The sequence below is a fragment of the Rhinopithecus bieti genome, unplaced genomic scaffold (assembly GCF_001698545.2).
Source record: "Rhinopithecus bieti isolate Rb0 unplaced genomic scaffold, ASM169854v2 scaffold_4640, whole genome shotgun sequence".
NCBI lineage: Eukaryota > Metazoa > Chordata > Mammalia > Primates > Cercopithecidae > Rhinopithecus > Rhinopithecus bieti.
In genome coordinates, this window is record NW_016804643.1 from 729777 (window position 1) to 743784 (window position 14008).

The 14008-nt window shown below is 40.1% G+C and overlaps 1 protein-coding gene across 1 annotated transcript in view; it reads right to left on the bottom strand.

Annotated features, from left to right (window-relative positions):
* ZBTB11 (zinc finger and BTB domain containing 11) overlaps nt 1-14008 on the bottom strand; it is a 31325-nt gene that overhangs the window by 11628 nt on the left and 5689 nt on the right. Inside the window, exons 2-5 of the mRNA XM_017869514.1 lie at nt 13169-13404; nt 12318-12549; nt 3835-4679; nt 3414-3590 (exon numbers count right to left, since the gene is read on the bottom strand). Coding sequence (XP_017725003.1) covers nt 3414-3590; nt 3835-4679; nt 12318-12549; nt 13169-13404 — 1490 coding nt within the window. The remainder of the gene's footprint in view (nt 1-3413; nt 3591-3834; nt 4680-12317; nt 12550-13168; nt 13405-14008) is intronic.

A 14008-nucleotide genomic window follows, 5' to 3' on the forward strand; every position in this document is an offset into this window, starting at 1 on the left:
AAAAAAAATACAAAAAGCCAAGAATGGTGGTGCATGCCTGTGGTCCCAGCTATTTGGGAGGCTAAGACAGGAGGATCATTTGAGCCCGGGCTGTGGAGGTTTCAGTGAGCTGTGATAGTGCCACTGCACTCCAGCCTGGGCTACAGAGCAAGATCCTACCTCAAAAAAAAAAAAAAAAAAATCATTATGTCCTGGGCTAATTGTTCCCTATACCTGATACATAGCTTCATCCTGGGATCTCCCTTCACTATTGTCTTGATGAATCCCTCGGACTCTGTTGAACTGGATGCCATGTTTTCCATTTAACCTATCTTGCTCATTTTAGTGAAACTGTCTGTCAACAGCTTCCTGAGAAAATTTGGGAGGTAATAATTTTGAGACCTGGCATGTCTGAAAATATTCTTATTCTACCGGCCGGGCGCGGTGGCTCAAGCCTGTAATCCCAGCACTTTGGGAGGCCGAGACGGGCGGATCACGAGGTCAGGAGATCGAGACCATCCTGGCTAACATGGTGAAACCCCGTCTCTACTAAAAAAATACGAAAAAAAAATTAGCCGGGCGAGGTGGCAGGCGCCTGTAGTCCCAGCTACTCGGGAGGCTGAGGCAGGAGAATGGCGTGAACCCGGGAGGCGGAGCTTGCAGTGAGCTGAGATCTGGCCACAGCACTCCAGCCTGGGCGGCAGAGCGAGACTCCGTCTCAAAAAATATATATATATATTCTTATTCTACCATTATAATTAAAAGTTTGACTGATTGGCTATAAGAATTCAAGTCAGAAATCATCTCTTTAGATTTTAAACACATGGTGGCTTTGTCTTCTAGTTTCTGTTGCTGTTGTTGAAAAACCTAAAGCCATTCTGATCCTTATCCTTTTTATGAGACTGACAATGTTATTGTTTTCCTTCTGGCAACTAACTAATTTTATTTTTGTCCACTGATTCTGAAATTTTATAATGTACTTTAATACAGTTTTATTTTCATTCACTGTTCTGGGCATTCAGTGTACTCCTTTAACACAGAAACGTCTATCCTTAAGTTCTGAAATTTTTCTTTATATTTTTTTCCATGCTCTGCAAGTAATACTTGTATACTGAATATCTTAGACCAATAATATTATTTTCTTTCACTCCCAATTTCTAACTTTTCTTTTTGCTCTATTTTCTGGGAGATTTCATCAGTTATATTTTCCAACTTTTGTGAGATTTTTTATATGGTATATATTTTATTCCTAAAAAACTCTTTAATTTAATGTACCGTTCATATTAATAATTTTTTTAGGCTTTTTTTTTTTTTTTTTTTTACACTAGTCAAGTGCAGAAGTGAGAAGGGGGTAGAGTAGAACAAGGAGTTTGATCTGTAACTGTGAACAATCGAGATAACTCACTAACTTCGGACCAGTCAATATGACCTTTTATTTAAAAAAATTTTTTTTTTGTACAGAGAGGGTCTCGCTCTATAGCCTGGTCTTGAACTCCTGGGCTCAAGTGATTCTCCCATCTCTGCCTCCCAAAGTGTTCGGATTACAGGTATAGGCCACCACGCTCAGCCTCAATGTGTCCTTTTAAAAACATAGTACTGCTGGGCGCAGAGGCTCACGCCTGTACTCCCAGCACTTTGGGAGGCTGAGGCAGGCAGATCACCTGAGATCAGGAGTTCGAGATCAGCCTGACCAAAATGGAGAAACTCCATCTCTACTAAAGATACAAAATTAGCCGGGTATGGTGGTGTATGACTGTAATCCCAGCTACTCGGGAGGCTGAGGCAGGAGAACTGCTTCAATCTGGGAAGCAGAGATCGTGCCATTGCACTCCAACCTGGGCAACAAGAACAAAACTCCGTCTCAAGAAAACAAAACAAAACCATAGTACCTGGCTGTTTTGTAAACTTAATTTTTTCATTTATCTCTTACATAAATCATACGTTCTTAAGTTTTTTTCTTTTTAGTTTTCTTTTCTCGCTAGTCTTACGATTCCTCAAAGTTGTCTTTTTTTTTTTTTTTTTTTTTTTTTGGAGACAGGGTCTCACTTTGTGGGGCAATCTTGGCTTCCTGTAGCCTTGACCTCCTGGGTTCAAGCCATCCTCCTGCCTCAGCCCCCCACAAGTAGCTGGGACTACAGGTGTGTGCCACCATGCCCAGTTAATTTTTGTATTTTTGTAGAGACGGGGTTTCACCATGTTGCCCAGGCTGGTCTTGAAATTTGAGCTCAAGCAATCTGCCTGCCTTGGCCTCCCAAAATGTTAGAATTATAGGTACAAGCTACTGCCCCCAGCCAAAGTTGTTTTTCTTGAAATCTTTTGTCATGAGCCAATAATCCCTAATATCTGTTCATATTTCAGAATAAGACATTAAAAAATTCACTGGAATTTCCATGTAAATGGGGAGGGGACTGTTGTCAACCATGAGCTTTAGTCAGTAGTTGTCTTTTGCTATTGGGCTTCAGACTTTTCATCTCTGAGAAATCTTTTTGCTTTATGGTTAAGGGTGTAGATGCCTATACCCTGGGACTTGAGAAAAGAAAGAACTTAGGCCAGGCGCGGTAGCTCACGCCTGGCATCCCATACCTTGGGAAGGCTGAGGCAGGTGGATCATCTGAGCTCAGGAGTCTGAGACTGGCCTGGCCAACTTGGTGAAACCCTGTCTCTACTAAAAACACAAAATTAGCCAGGCATGGTGGCTCATGCCTGTAGTCCCAGCTACTCAGGAGGCTGAGGCAGGAGAATCGCCTGAACCTGGGAGGTGGAGAATGCAGTGAGCCAAGATTGCGCCACTGCACTCTAGCCTGGTTGACAGAACAAGACTCCGTTTCCAAAAAAAAACAACTTAACATTCAGTATGCTTTTACTCTTCCCTGTTTTGAGTACAGTACACTTAGCTTCACTGTACACAGTACATAAAACCATAGTTATGGTTTTATCCTTTCCAGGGAGTAGAAGATGGATCTTTGGCTAAGGGGACAGGGGTAGTGAGTTAATTGCTCTATTTTCAAGGTAGCTAGCACTACTAATTCCTGAGACATTTTGGTGGTTCTACAATTCAATTTGGGTTGATTCTTAGCTTTCCCCACTGAAAACCTTGAAGTGAACACTTTCAAATCTGCTGAATAAGTTACTCCATCTATTTATTTGTATCCAGAATTTAGTTGTTTCAAGATTTCCTGTTCTCTCTGCCTTTTTATGAGTTACATTTTTAAAATGATCTTTTCACTGTTGTCTTACTATGGTATTGGGAGGAAGCAGAGATAAATCACTGAATATTTTGGGGAGGCAAGTAAATGACATGCACATTTAAATCAAAAGATGACTCATACAGTCATAAAAAACATAGAATACAAGTGAAAAGATAACCAAGCAGTAAGTTGGATTCTATATATTATGAATTAGAGTTATCTTCAATTAGCTTTCCAAATACTTACCGGACATTTGTAATCTCTAGCTCTTTCATGTTTCAGTTTGTGCATTATAAGGGCGTATCGTCTCTGAAAAACCATTCCACATTCTCCACACTTATGAGATGCTTCTTCAGTGTTCTCTTTAGCATCTCTTTTTGGCTGTTTCATCTTCTTTCCTCTTTGAACTAACTTCTGAGCCACCTAATAAGGGATAGAAATCACAATCTAAGTAAATCCACTCAATTTTAATTTTGAAAGACATGATGTAAATTTCTAACAAAAAGATTTCAAATTCACATTATTACTACTGGCATTTAAAACATTAAGTTGCTACCTTGTACCCGTCTCACCTCCCAAATAATTTTCACTATAGCCATAAGTTCATCAATACAATGCTTTCAACCTAAAGCTAAAACTACAAAGGCCAACCCTTCTTACATCATACCTGTTGAACTGCTGACTTGGGAATGGCTTTCCGTTTCTGCAGCTTTTTCTCCATTCCCTTGTGTAGTCGAATATATGCCCCTTCATTAACAGAACGTTGTCGAAGCCTGCTTCTGTAAGTATCATCATCAGGGCCAAAGTCTGTCTTTGCTGTTGATGCCACTACATTTTCCTGATCTTTTAAAGGTTGGTCAACATTCTGCCTACGTTTTGGAATGTCTTCGGCACAGATATCCTCAGCTGATATATCATATCCCACACCACTATCCTCTGGTGAACTACTAATTACATTCTCTTTTGAAAGTTTAGGGTGTATATTAGAAACTGTGTTATTTTCTCTGTTGCTTGAAGTTTCCAGTTTTGTCTGGTTGTTTTTTGTTATTAAATCAACAGACTTCATTTCAGGATGGGAATCAGCTATACATCCTACAGATGACAGGGCAGCTTCAGTCTCTGAAGAAACCTGGGGCTCAGGCTGTCGTCCTAACTCTCCATTCTGCTCAGCTTCTGGCAATTCTCCATTTACCAGCAGTACAATTTCACAATCCCCAAGTTCAGTGGATAAAGTTGTTGTGGTTCCCTCATTGCTAGCCACAGGAGGTGCTGTACCTCCATTCTGTACTGGTAAGTCCTGGGTGGATGCAACTGTTTGTACTTCACCCTTCTTATATACTGTTAGCTGCTTCTCTTCCATTAGCTTATGTACACTTTCACAAATCTCTAAGACTTCTGACATGAAAAGATGACGAGCTAAGATGGCTACATCAGCCATGCTACAGAAGTCAAAACTTAGTACAGAAGTATAGGCAAATTCCAGTAAAGGAAGGAAGCTGGCCTTACAAAAACCTGTATGAATATAAAGAAGGTAAAGACAAAAAAGTCAATTACCAATGAAACAATACAGAATTATGACAATATAAAATATAATTCAAAGGCAAATATGACCATTTGTTCTGCAACTAATCATCCCTGGATTTGCATTTTGTTCTGGTTTCTTATTAAACCTGGACTAACTCATTTGTATGAGCTGAGTCTCAGTACCTAACACAGAATACAGTATCAGACTTACTACCTCAAGAGTTGCTATAAGGCAGTCATTTTCAAACCGTACTCCTTAGAACCCTGGGGATTCCTCAAATTCCCCTCAAGAAGCAGCTGCTGGAGGATGGAGGGTTAAAAAAAAGAGGAAGGCAGGTGAGTGGCAGGGTTCAACCAACATGTCCCCTAATCTCACTTCAGTAAATATACCTGTACTTCCAAGTAATAGTGGTCCATATAAAAATGTTATTGAACAAAGTATTCTATGACTAAAAGTAAAAAAACAATACCTAAGGGAGAGGTCAGCAACGTTTGTCTGTTAAGAGTAAGATAATAAATATTGCAGGCCATGAGATGTCTGCTAAAACAGCTCAGCTTTGCCACTGAAGCTGGAAAGCAGATGTACACCAATGGACGTGGCTGTGTTCCAATACAACCTTCTTTACAAAAAGGGAAGGAAGGGAAGAGTGGTCCTTGGGCTGCAGTTTGCATATACCAGGTCTAAGGAATGAAATAATTACTATATACGTGAGGTATTACATTCTTCTGTGGGAAAACAAAGTCAGTTTCTTTTCTAAATTTCTCAGTGATTCACTTTCAAAAGCCATTTTTAATTCTTAATATTCATATGAATCAAAAATCAGAAACAAGATTACACAGTGATAATTCTATGTCCATATCCAGAATGGTTAAGAATTTGTATAGCTCTCCAGAATTTTGTTATACAGCCAAGTCAATATTTTTATGTATTTATTTATTTTTTGAGACGGAGTCTTGCTCTGTGGCCAGGCTGGAGTACAGTGGCAAAATCTTGGCTCACTGCAACCTCCCGACTCTCAGGTTCAAGCAATTCTCCAATCTAAGCCTCCTGAGTAGCTGGGACTACAGGCACGAGCCACCATGCCCAGCTAATTTTTGTATTTTTAGTAGAGGTGGGGTTTCACCATATTGGCCAGGATGATCTCGATCTCCTGACCTTGTGATCCGCCTGCCTCGGCCTTCCAAAAGTGCTGGGATTACAGGCGTGAGCCACCGCACCTCGTCTTATTTTTTCATTTAGGTACTTTGAGACAGCTCCTTGCTCTGTCAGGCTGAAGTGCAGTGGATTCATCATGGCTCACTGTAACTGGACCTCCCAGGCTCAAGCAGTCCTCCTGCTTCAGCCACCTGAGTAGCAGGGCAGGCATGCACCTGGTTATTTTCGTATTTTGTGGAGATGGAGGTCTCCCCATGTTGTCTTGGCTGATCTTAACCTCCTGGCCTGAAGGGTTACTCCCGCCTTGGCATCTCAAAGTCCTTGGATTACAGATGTGAGCCACCATACCCAGACGGAGGCAAATACTCTAATTCCGCCTTCTCACACTAGGTGTCATATTACACATACTTTTCTGCACTTTGCTTTTCTCATACAATAATTTATCTTAGAGATTTTTAAATATACAATTGAGAGTCATATTTGCTGTAATTTTCAGTTCTGACTCAAGGTATGTAAAGTGTGGTACTTTATGCAAAAGAACCTACGAAGGATGAACAAGCATACAGAGAGAAGTCTTAAACTGTGAGATGTTAGGACTCAGGCTGAAACCTGAGGGGACTCCACATCAACATTATCATTATGGTGAATTCAGCCATTCCTGGGAAAGCTAATTCTTTTCTTTTTGAGATGGAGTTTCGCTCTTGATGCCCAGGCTGGAGTGCAATGGCACAATCTTGGCTCACTGCAACCTCCGCTGCCCAGGTTCATGCAGTTCTCCTGCCTCTGCCTCTCGAGCAGCTGGGATTATAGGCGCCCGCCACCACACCCAGCTAATTTTGTATTTTTAGTAGAGATGGGATTTCTCCATGTTGGTCAGGCTGGTCTCGAACTCCTGACCTCAGGTGATCCACCCACCTCAGCCTCCCAAAGTGCTGGGATTACAGGCGTAAGCCACTGCACCCGGCCGGGAAGCTAATTCTTAAATAGGCTGAAACCATATTAATGCTGCTACAAATTATGAGACCAAGTTTACGGTAAATCATTAAATTCCTTTAAAACAATCACATACTAAAAAAATAATGTACCCAATACCCTTTAAATTTCTTTTTTTCTTGAGACAGAGTCCTGCTCTGTCGCCCAGGCTGTAGTGCAGTGGTGAGATCTCAGCTCACTGCAACATCCACCTCCTGGGTTCAAGCAATTCTCGTGCCTCAGCCTCCCGAGTAGCTAGGATTACAGGTGTGTGCCACCATGCCCAGCTAACTTTTGAATTTTCAGTAGAGACATGGTCTTGCCATGTTGGGCAGTCTGGTCTCAAACTCCTGGCCTCAAGCCATCCAATCACCTTGGCCTCCCAAAGTGCTGGGATTACAGGCATGAGCCACTGTGCCTGGCCTACCCTTTAAATTTCTAAGTTCAAATTCATAAGAAAAATTTTCCATGAAAACATTAGCATTGCTCCAAATAGCATTTTAAATAGCTAATACCGTTTTTACAAAGATACTGGTCATAGGTTTATTTTAAATACCATAAAAGAAAAAGAAACTAAAACAAAACAAAAAAATCACTTATAGGCTGGGTGCAATGACTCACACCTGTAGTCCCAGAGCTTTGGGAGGGCATGCAGAGACATTGCCTGAGATCAGGAGTTCAAAACCAGCTTGGGCAACATGGTGAAACCCTGTCTCTACAAAACTTACAAAAGAAATTAGCCAGGCATGGTGATGCGCACCTGTAGTTCCAGTTACTCGGGAGGCTGAAGTGGGAGAATCACTTGAGCCCAGGAGGTCATAATCTCAGTGAGCTGAGATTATGCCACTGCACTCCAGCCTGGGTGAGAGCAACACGCTCAACACGCCTTGTACTCGTAAAAATAAAAAAAAAAGAAAATAACAATAAAAATAAAAATTATGAAAAAATCACTTACAATCCTACCATCAAAAGAGAACAGGCAAATAATTTTGGTATTCCATGTTTACCTCCAATCTTTTTTTTTTTTTTTAAGATGGAGTCTTACTCTGTCACCAGGCTGGAGTGCAGTGGTGCAATCTCAGCTCACTGCAACCTCCGCCTCCTGGGATCAAGGGATTCTCCTCCCCCAGCCTCCCAAGTAGCTGGCACTACGGGCGCCCACCACCACGCCTGGCTAATTTTTTGTATTTTTAGTAGAGACGGGGTTTCACCATGTTAGCCAGGATGGTCTCGATCTCTTGACCTTGTAATCCACCTGCCTCGGCCTCCCAAAGTGCTGGGATTACAGGCGTGAGCCACCGCACCTGGCCACCTCCAATCTTTTTACACACACATTCCCCGCAGAACATTTTAATCAAATGAAATGGACAATTTTGCAAAATAAAAAGATTGTCGAGATCTATTACAGGACAATGTGAATATAGTTAATACTACTGAAGTGTACACTTAAAAAATCATTATGGCCGGGTGCAGTGGCTCACGCCTGTAATCCCAGCACTTTGGGAGGCTGAGGCGGGCAGACTGCTTGAGGTCAGGAGCTCGAGACCAGCCTTGGCAACACAGCAAAACACCATCTCTACTAAAATTACAAAAATTAGTCAGGCATTGTTGCGTACACCTGTAATCCCAGCTACTCAGGAGGCTAAGGCAGGAGAATTACTTGAATCCGGAAGGTGGATGGAGGTTGCAGTGAACCGAGATGGTGCCACTGCACTCCAACCTGTGCGACAGAGCAAGACTGTCTCAAAAAATAGTAACAGCAGGGCGTGGTGGCTCACGCCTGTAATCCCAGCACATTGTGAGGCTGAGGTGGGTGGACCACCTGGGATCACGAGTTCGAGACCAGCCTGGCCCATGGTGAAATCTCATCTCTACTAAAAATACAAAAATTAGCCGAGCGTGGTGGTGGGTACCTGTAATCCCAGCTACTTGGGAGGCTAAGGCAGGAGAATTGCTTGAACCCAGGAGGCGGAGTATGCAGTAAGCCGAGACTGCACCATTGCACTCCAGCCTGGGCAACAAGAGTGAAATGCCATCTCAAAAAAAAAAAAAAAAAAAGTAATAATAGTAATAATAATAACAATAATTATGGAACTCTTATACATTGTTGGTAAACATCTAAATTAGTACACCAGGATGAAAAACAGTATGGAAGTGCCTCAAAAAACTAAAAATATAACTATCATATGATCCAGCAATCCCACTACCGGGTACCTACCCAAAGAAAAGAAATTATATCAAAGAGATACCTGCACCCCATGTTTATTGCAGCACTACTCACAATGGCGAAGAAATTAAATCAACCTACATGTTCATCAACAGATGAATGGAAAAAAATGTGGTAAATATACACAATGGAATATTATTCAGCCATAAAAAAGAATGAAATTCTGTCATTTGCAGCAACATGATAAACCTGGAGAACACTGTGCTAAGTAAAATAAGGACAGAAAGATAAATACCAAATGTCCTCACTCATATGGGGGAGCTAAAAAAATCCTTAGATTATACAAGTAGAGAGAAGAGTTATGGTTATAAGAAGATGGGCAGGGAGAGAGGAGGGGAGTGTAGGAGGAGGTTGGTTAATAGATACAAAATCACAGCTAGATAGAAGGAACATCTTCTAGTGTTCTATAGCACTGCAGGGTATATAGTTAACAACAGTTTATGGTATATGTTTAAAAAGGTACAAGAAGCCTAGCATGGTGGCTCACCCCCTGTAATCTCAGTGCTTTGAGAGGCTGAGGCAGGAGGAGTCCAGGAGTTCAAGGCCAGCCTGGGCAACAAAGTGAGACTCCATCTCTATAAACAAACAAATCGAAAAATTAGTTGGATGAGATGGTGTGCACCTGTGGCCCCAACTACACCGGAGGCTGAAGCAAGAAAATTGCTTGAGCCCAAGAATTACTTGAGCCCATGACTGCACCACTGCACTCTAGCCTAGGGTGACAGAATGAGACTCTGTCTAAAAAAAAAAAAAAAGGATGAAAGAATTTTGAATGTTTTCAACAAAGAAAGCTAAATGTTTGAGGTGATAGGTATATCCTAATTACCCTCATTTGATCATTACTAATTGTATACATGTACCAAAATATTTTGCACACCATAAATATGTACAATTATTACATGTCAACTAACAATAAAAGGAGGGAGCCTCTCTGAACCTATTCTGCTTCAGGGACTATCTAAAATAAATAAAAGGAAAATCATGAAGAGGGTAAATTTTGTTTTTTTTTTTTTACAATTTAAAACTTTATAAAATCTCCTCTCTCTCAAATGAAATGGACAATTATAGCAGAAGGAAAAATTATGGGGGGACTTCAACATCCAGGAGTATGGCAGACTAAGATACCGTAAATGACCCACTTAAGATAAAAACATTTTGCTGTTAAGACAGGGTCTGGCTCTGTTGCCCAGGCTGGAGCGCAGTGGAGCAGTCTCGACTCACTGCAACCTCTGCTTTCTGGGGTCAAGTGATCCTCCTACCTCAGCCTCCCAAGTAGCGGGGACTACAGGCATGTGACACCATGGCTGGCTAATTTCTGTAAATTTTGGTAGTCACAGGGTTTCACCATGTTGCCCAGGATGGTCTCGAACTTCTGAGCTCAAGCAATCCACCTGCCTCAGCTTTGAAAAGCGCTGGGATTACCTGCGTGAGCCACTATGCCCAGGCCTTATCTACTTAATATTTAAATCAAACATATTTGTAAAATAATGTCTATTTCACCTATGATTGGCTCACATAATATTTGCTGAACAATATACAAAAATATGCATATGGAATGAAGATTAAATGATGTATTATGTTGGAATATTAGGATGCTGTGCTGTAGTTTTTTTCAGGCAGACATTTCATTTGCTATAAATTGCTGAGAAACCAGAAAAGAGCAACACTATGCTTCCAGATGCATGAAATATAGGAAAAAAATTCCAAAGCAAACATATCAAAAGAATAACCTGTGATGGGTTTTTATATTCAGATGGCTCAGTGTAAGACGTATTTTCTCCTTTGAGTCACCAAACACAGAAAAAAAACCAAATACCACAAATCTAGAATGTAATGCCAACTATAAGCTACAAAAAGTTTTTGCTCATATGTACACCCCCTGAGCCTAGGCTAGTTCTTTGTATGCAGTGATGTTTAATAAATATTTATTTATATAGAGAAAGTTATTAGTGTTTTCTTTTTTTGGGGGGGGATGGAGTTTTGCTCTTGTCGCCCAGGCTGGAGTGCAATGGCATGATCTCAGCTCACTGCAACCTCCACCTCCCGGGTTCAAGCAATTCTCCTGCCTCAGTCTCCCGAGTAGCTGGGATTACAGACATGTGCCACCATGCCCAACTAATTTTGTATTTTTAGTAGAGATGGAGTTTCTCCATGTTGGTCAGGCTGGTCTCAAACCCATGACCTCAGGTGATCCGCCTGCCTCAGTCTCCCAAAGTGCTGGGATTACAGGCATGAGCCACTGTGTCTGGCTGTTATTATTGCTTTCTCTAAACATAAAGCTACTGCTAAGAAAAAATGTAACTTCCCAGAAGAGATAAGACCAGAAAGAATAAAGCATAAAAGGATCAGTGATTAAATAATTAAGAATTTACATACCTGGATAAAGACACTTTTTTGTTTCAAAAAGGAAAAAATACTTCAAAGTGATGTAAGTAATTCAAAAGTTACTGATGTAAGTAATTCAAAAGCAAGTTTTATATTATGAGAAAATGTATAAATAATGCTACTTATTTTAATTCTTCCTAAATTTTCATTTGTTGACTCATAAGCCAATATATAAATTTTAGTGAAGCCAAAAGAAAGTCAAACTATTTATTTACAACAACAATATGATATAAACAAAAAACCTGGAATTTTGACTTTTCTATATTGATAATTTGATTATTGAACTTAAACTCTAATGATTAATCTTTAAAAACCAAAAGACTTACAAAATACTCTACGATTACATGTCCCACAAAATAAGACATAAACAGTCAATTTTATTTACTTTTATTTTAGAGGCAGGGTCTTGTTATATTGCCCAGTCTGCAGAGCAGTGGCTATTCACAGATACAATGACACTACAGTCTGGAACTCCTGACCTTAAGCGAACCTCACATCCCAGCCTCCCGAGTAGGTGAGACTACAGGCATGCACCACCACACCTAGCTTAAACAATCAATTTTTAAATAACATTTAAATATTCATTTAATGTAATAATTTTGTTGCACTTATGGATTTAGCTCAAACTGTTTTTAACAGTTTAAATCCCAGAAATTCTTCTTCTGCTGGAACTGTCTCACTTAAGAGGTGGTGAAAGGAAATGACACCCTTTTCCATAACTCTACCACAGAAATCTTGCTAAAAAGAATCTTTTCAGTTCAGCTTAGTCTACTGCTGTAAGTGGGCTTCTCTTACTTTGGCATAAAGTCTGTGTGGAAGACACACATATCCCCCTCTTCTAGAATGTCATTACAAGCAAAAAGCAAGAGTAATAGAAAACCCTTACCAGAAAGATCCACTACAGCCTCATGACTGGAAACAGCTCCTTTCTCAATAAAAAGATCTCGAAAATACTCGCTATTTGCTGACAAGACAGATTTATGCGCTTTGTACTCTTCTCCTTCAATTAACAAAGTAACATCACAGAACTGGTTGGAAAGTCTCTGTTCGTTCAGCTGTTTTAAGACAGCCTGACAATGTTTTGGAGAAGAACGTTTTACCACTCCTTTGGTGTCAACCTGTCAAAATAAGTTTGAGAGCAGGAGTAATATATCACCTGTATTTTTTATCCTTAACAAACTTTAAAACAAGACACATTACACATTACCTTTTACCAGCTATGAATAATTTGATATTTTCTTTGTTACCTATGTATTTAAATAAAAAGATATGTTGTCCTATTCTATTTTCTGCCATGTTCATTCTACCTGGTCTAATGAAAACCCGTATCTCCCTTCTGGCTGCCTCTTCTTACTGATCAGAAATGTGATGATGTATGCAACTGATGCAGGTGAAAAACAAAGACCTTGCCAGATTAATTTTACCTTGGGGCATAAACCCAGAGACTGCTTCCAGAAATGTAAATCTGTCTACTTGCACCAATATATCATCACAAAAGAAGGGAGGGAGGATAATTAACAGCAAACCAACAGGTAATTATTAGTAAGTTCATTCTGAAAAAATAACAGGAACATTTATGGTAAACGAAGAGGCAGTTCAGCTTATATAACACAGTACATTGCCATTTTGTCTTATTCAATAAGCAGTCTTAGTGGTTCGAGAAAAATAAGTCACCAAAGCTGCAAATACTAGTACACTAGTTACAAATCTTAAAGCTGACTGGAGAATACCACTTACAAACACAAGTTCATGTTTGGATACTGGCTTCTTTTTTGCAGGCCTGGAGGCTGTAGTTGGAGATGAAGTAAAGTTGCTCAGGTCATCTTCTGATTCATTACTTTCTTCTCCAGATTCAAGGTCTAGTCCCAATTCTTCCAACATTTCTGAAACATCTGATATTGGACGGGATCGATCTAGTTTCTCCTGGCATTTGCTACACTGCTTAATGTAATCTTTGACTTGCTTCAATATACCTACAATGAAAATATTAACAAGTCAAATTTAATACTGTTAACTGAAAACAGCAGAATATATTAGGTGTACATTAACATGTTTCAGTATATATCCCATAAAATATGTAGAGTTTATTAGAATGTAAAATATACTTTTTTCCAAAAAATATAAGGTTAGAAATGATGTTCTCCTGCTGAGGTAATTTTTTTTGTTTATTCCCAGTTATGTGTTTCTCCAATCATAAGATGACTATATAGCTCCACTCATTTTCATGTGAGTTGCAATGTTTTCATGCAAGAGGAACTACATGAAACTGCCAATATTCACCTGTTTCTGACCTATGCAAATTAACAATTTAGGGCGTGATGGTGCACACCTGTAATCCCAGCTACTCCGGAGGCTGAGGCAGGAGACTCACTTATAACCCGTGAGGCAGAGGTTGCAGTGAACTGAGAATGTGCCACTGCACTCTAGACTAGGCGACAGAGCAAGGCTCTGTCTCAAAACAAAACCAAACAAATTAACAATTTAATATGGCTCAAGCTAATACTTCTCCACCCCAGTGACATTAGGCTTGACCATATGATTTGATTTGCACACATGATGTGTACCATATCTGAACAG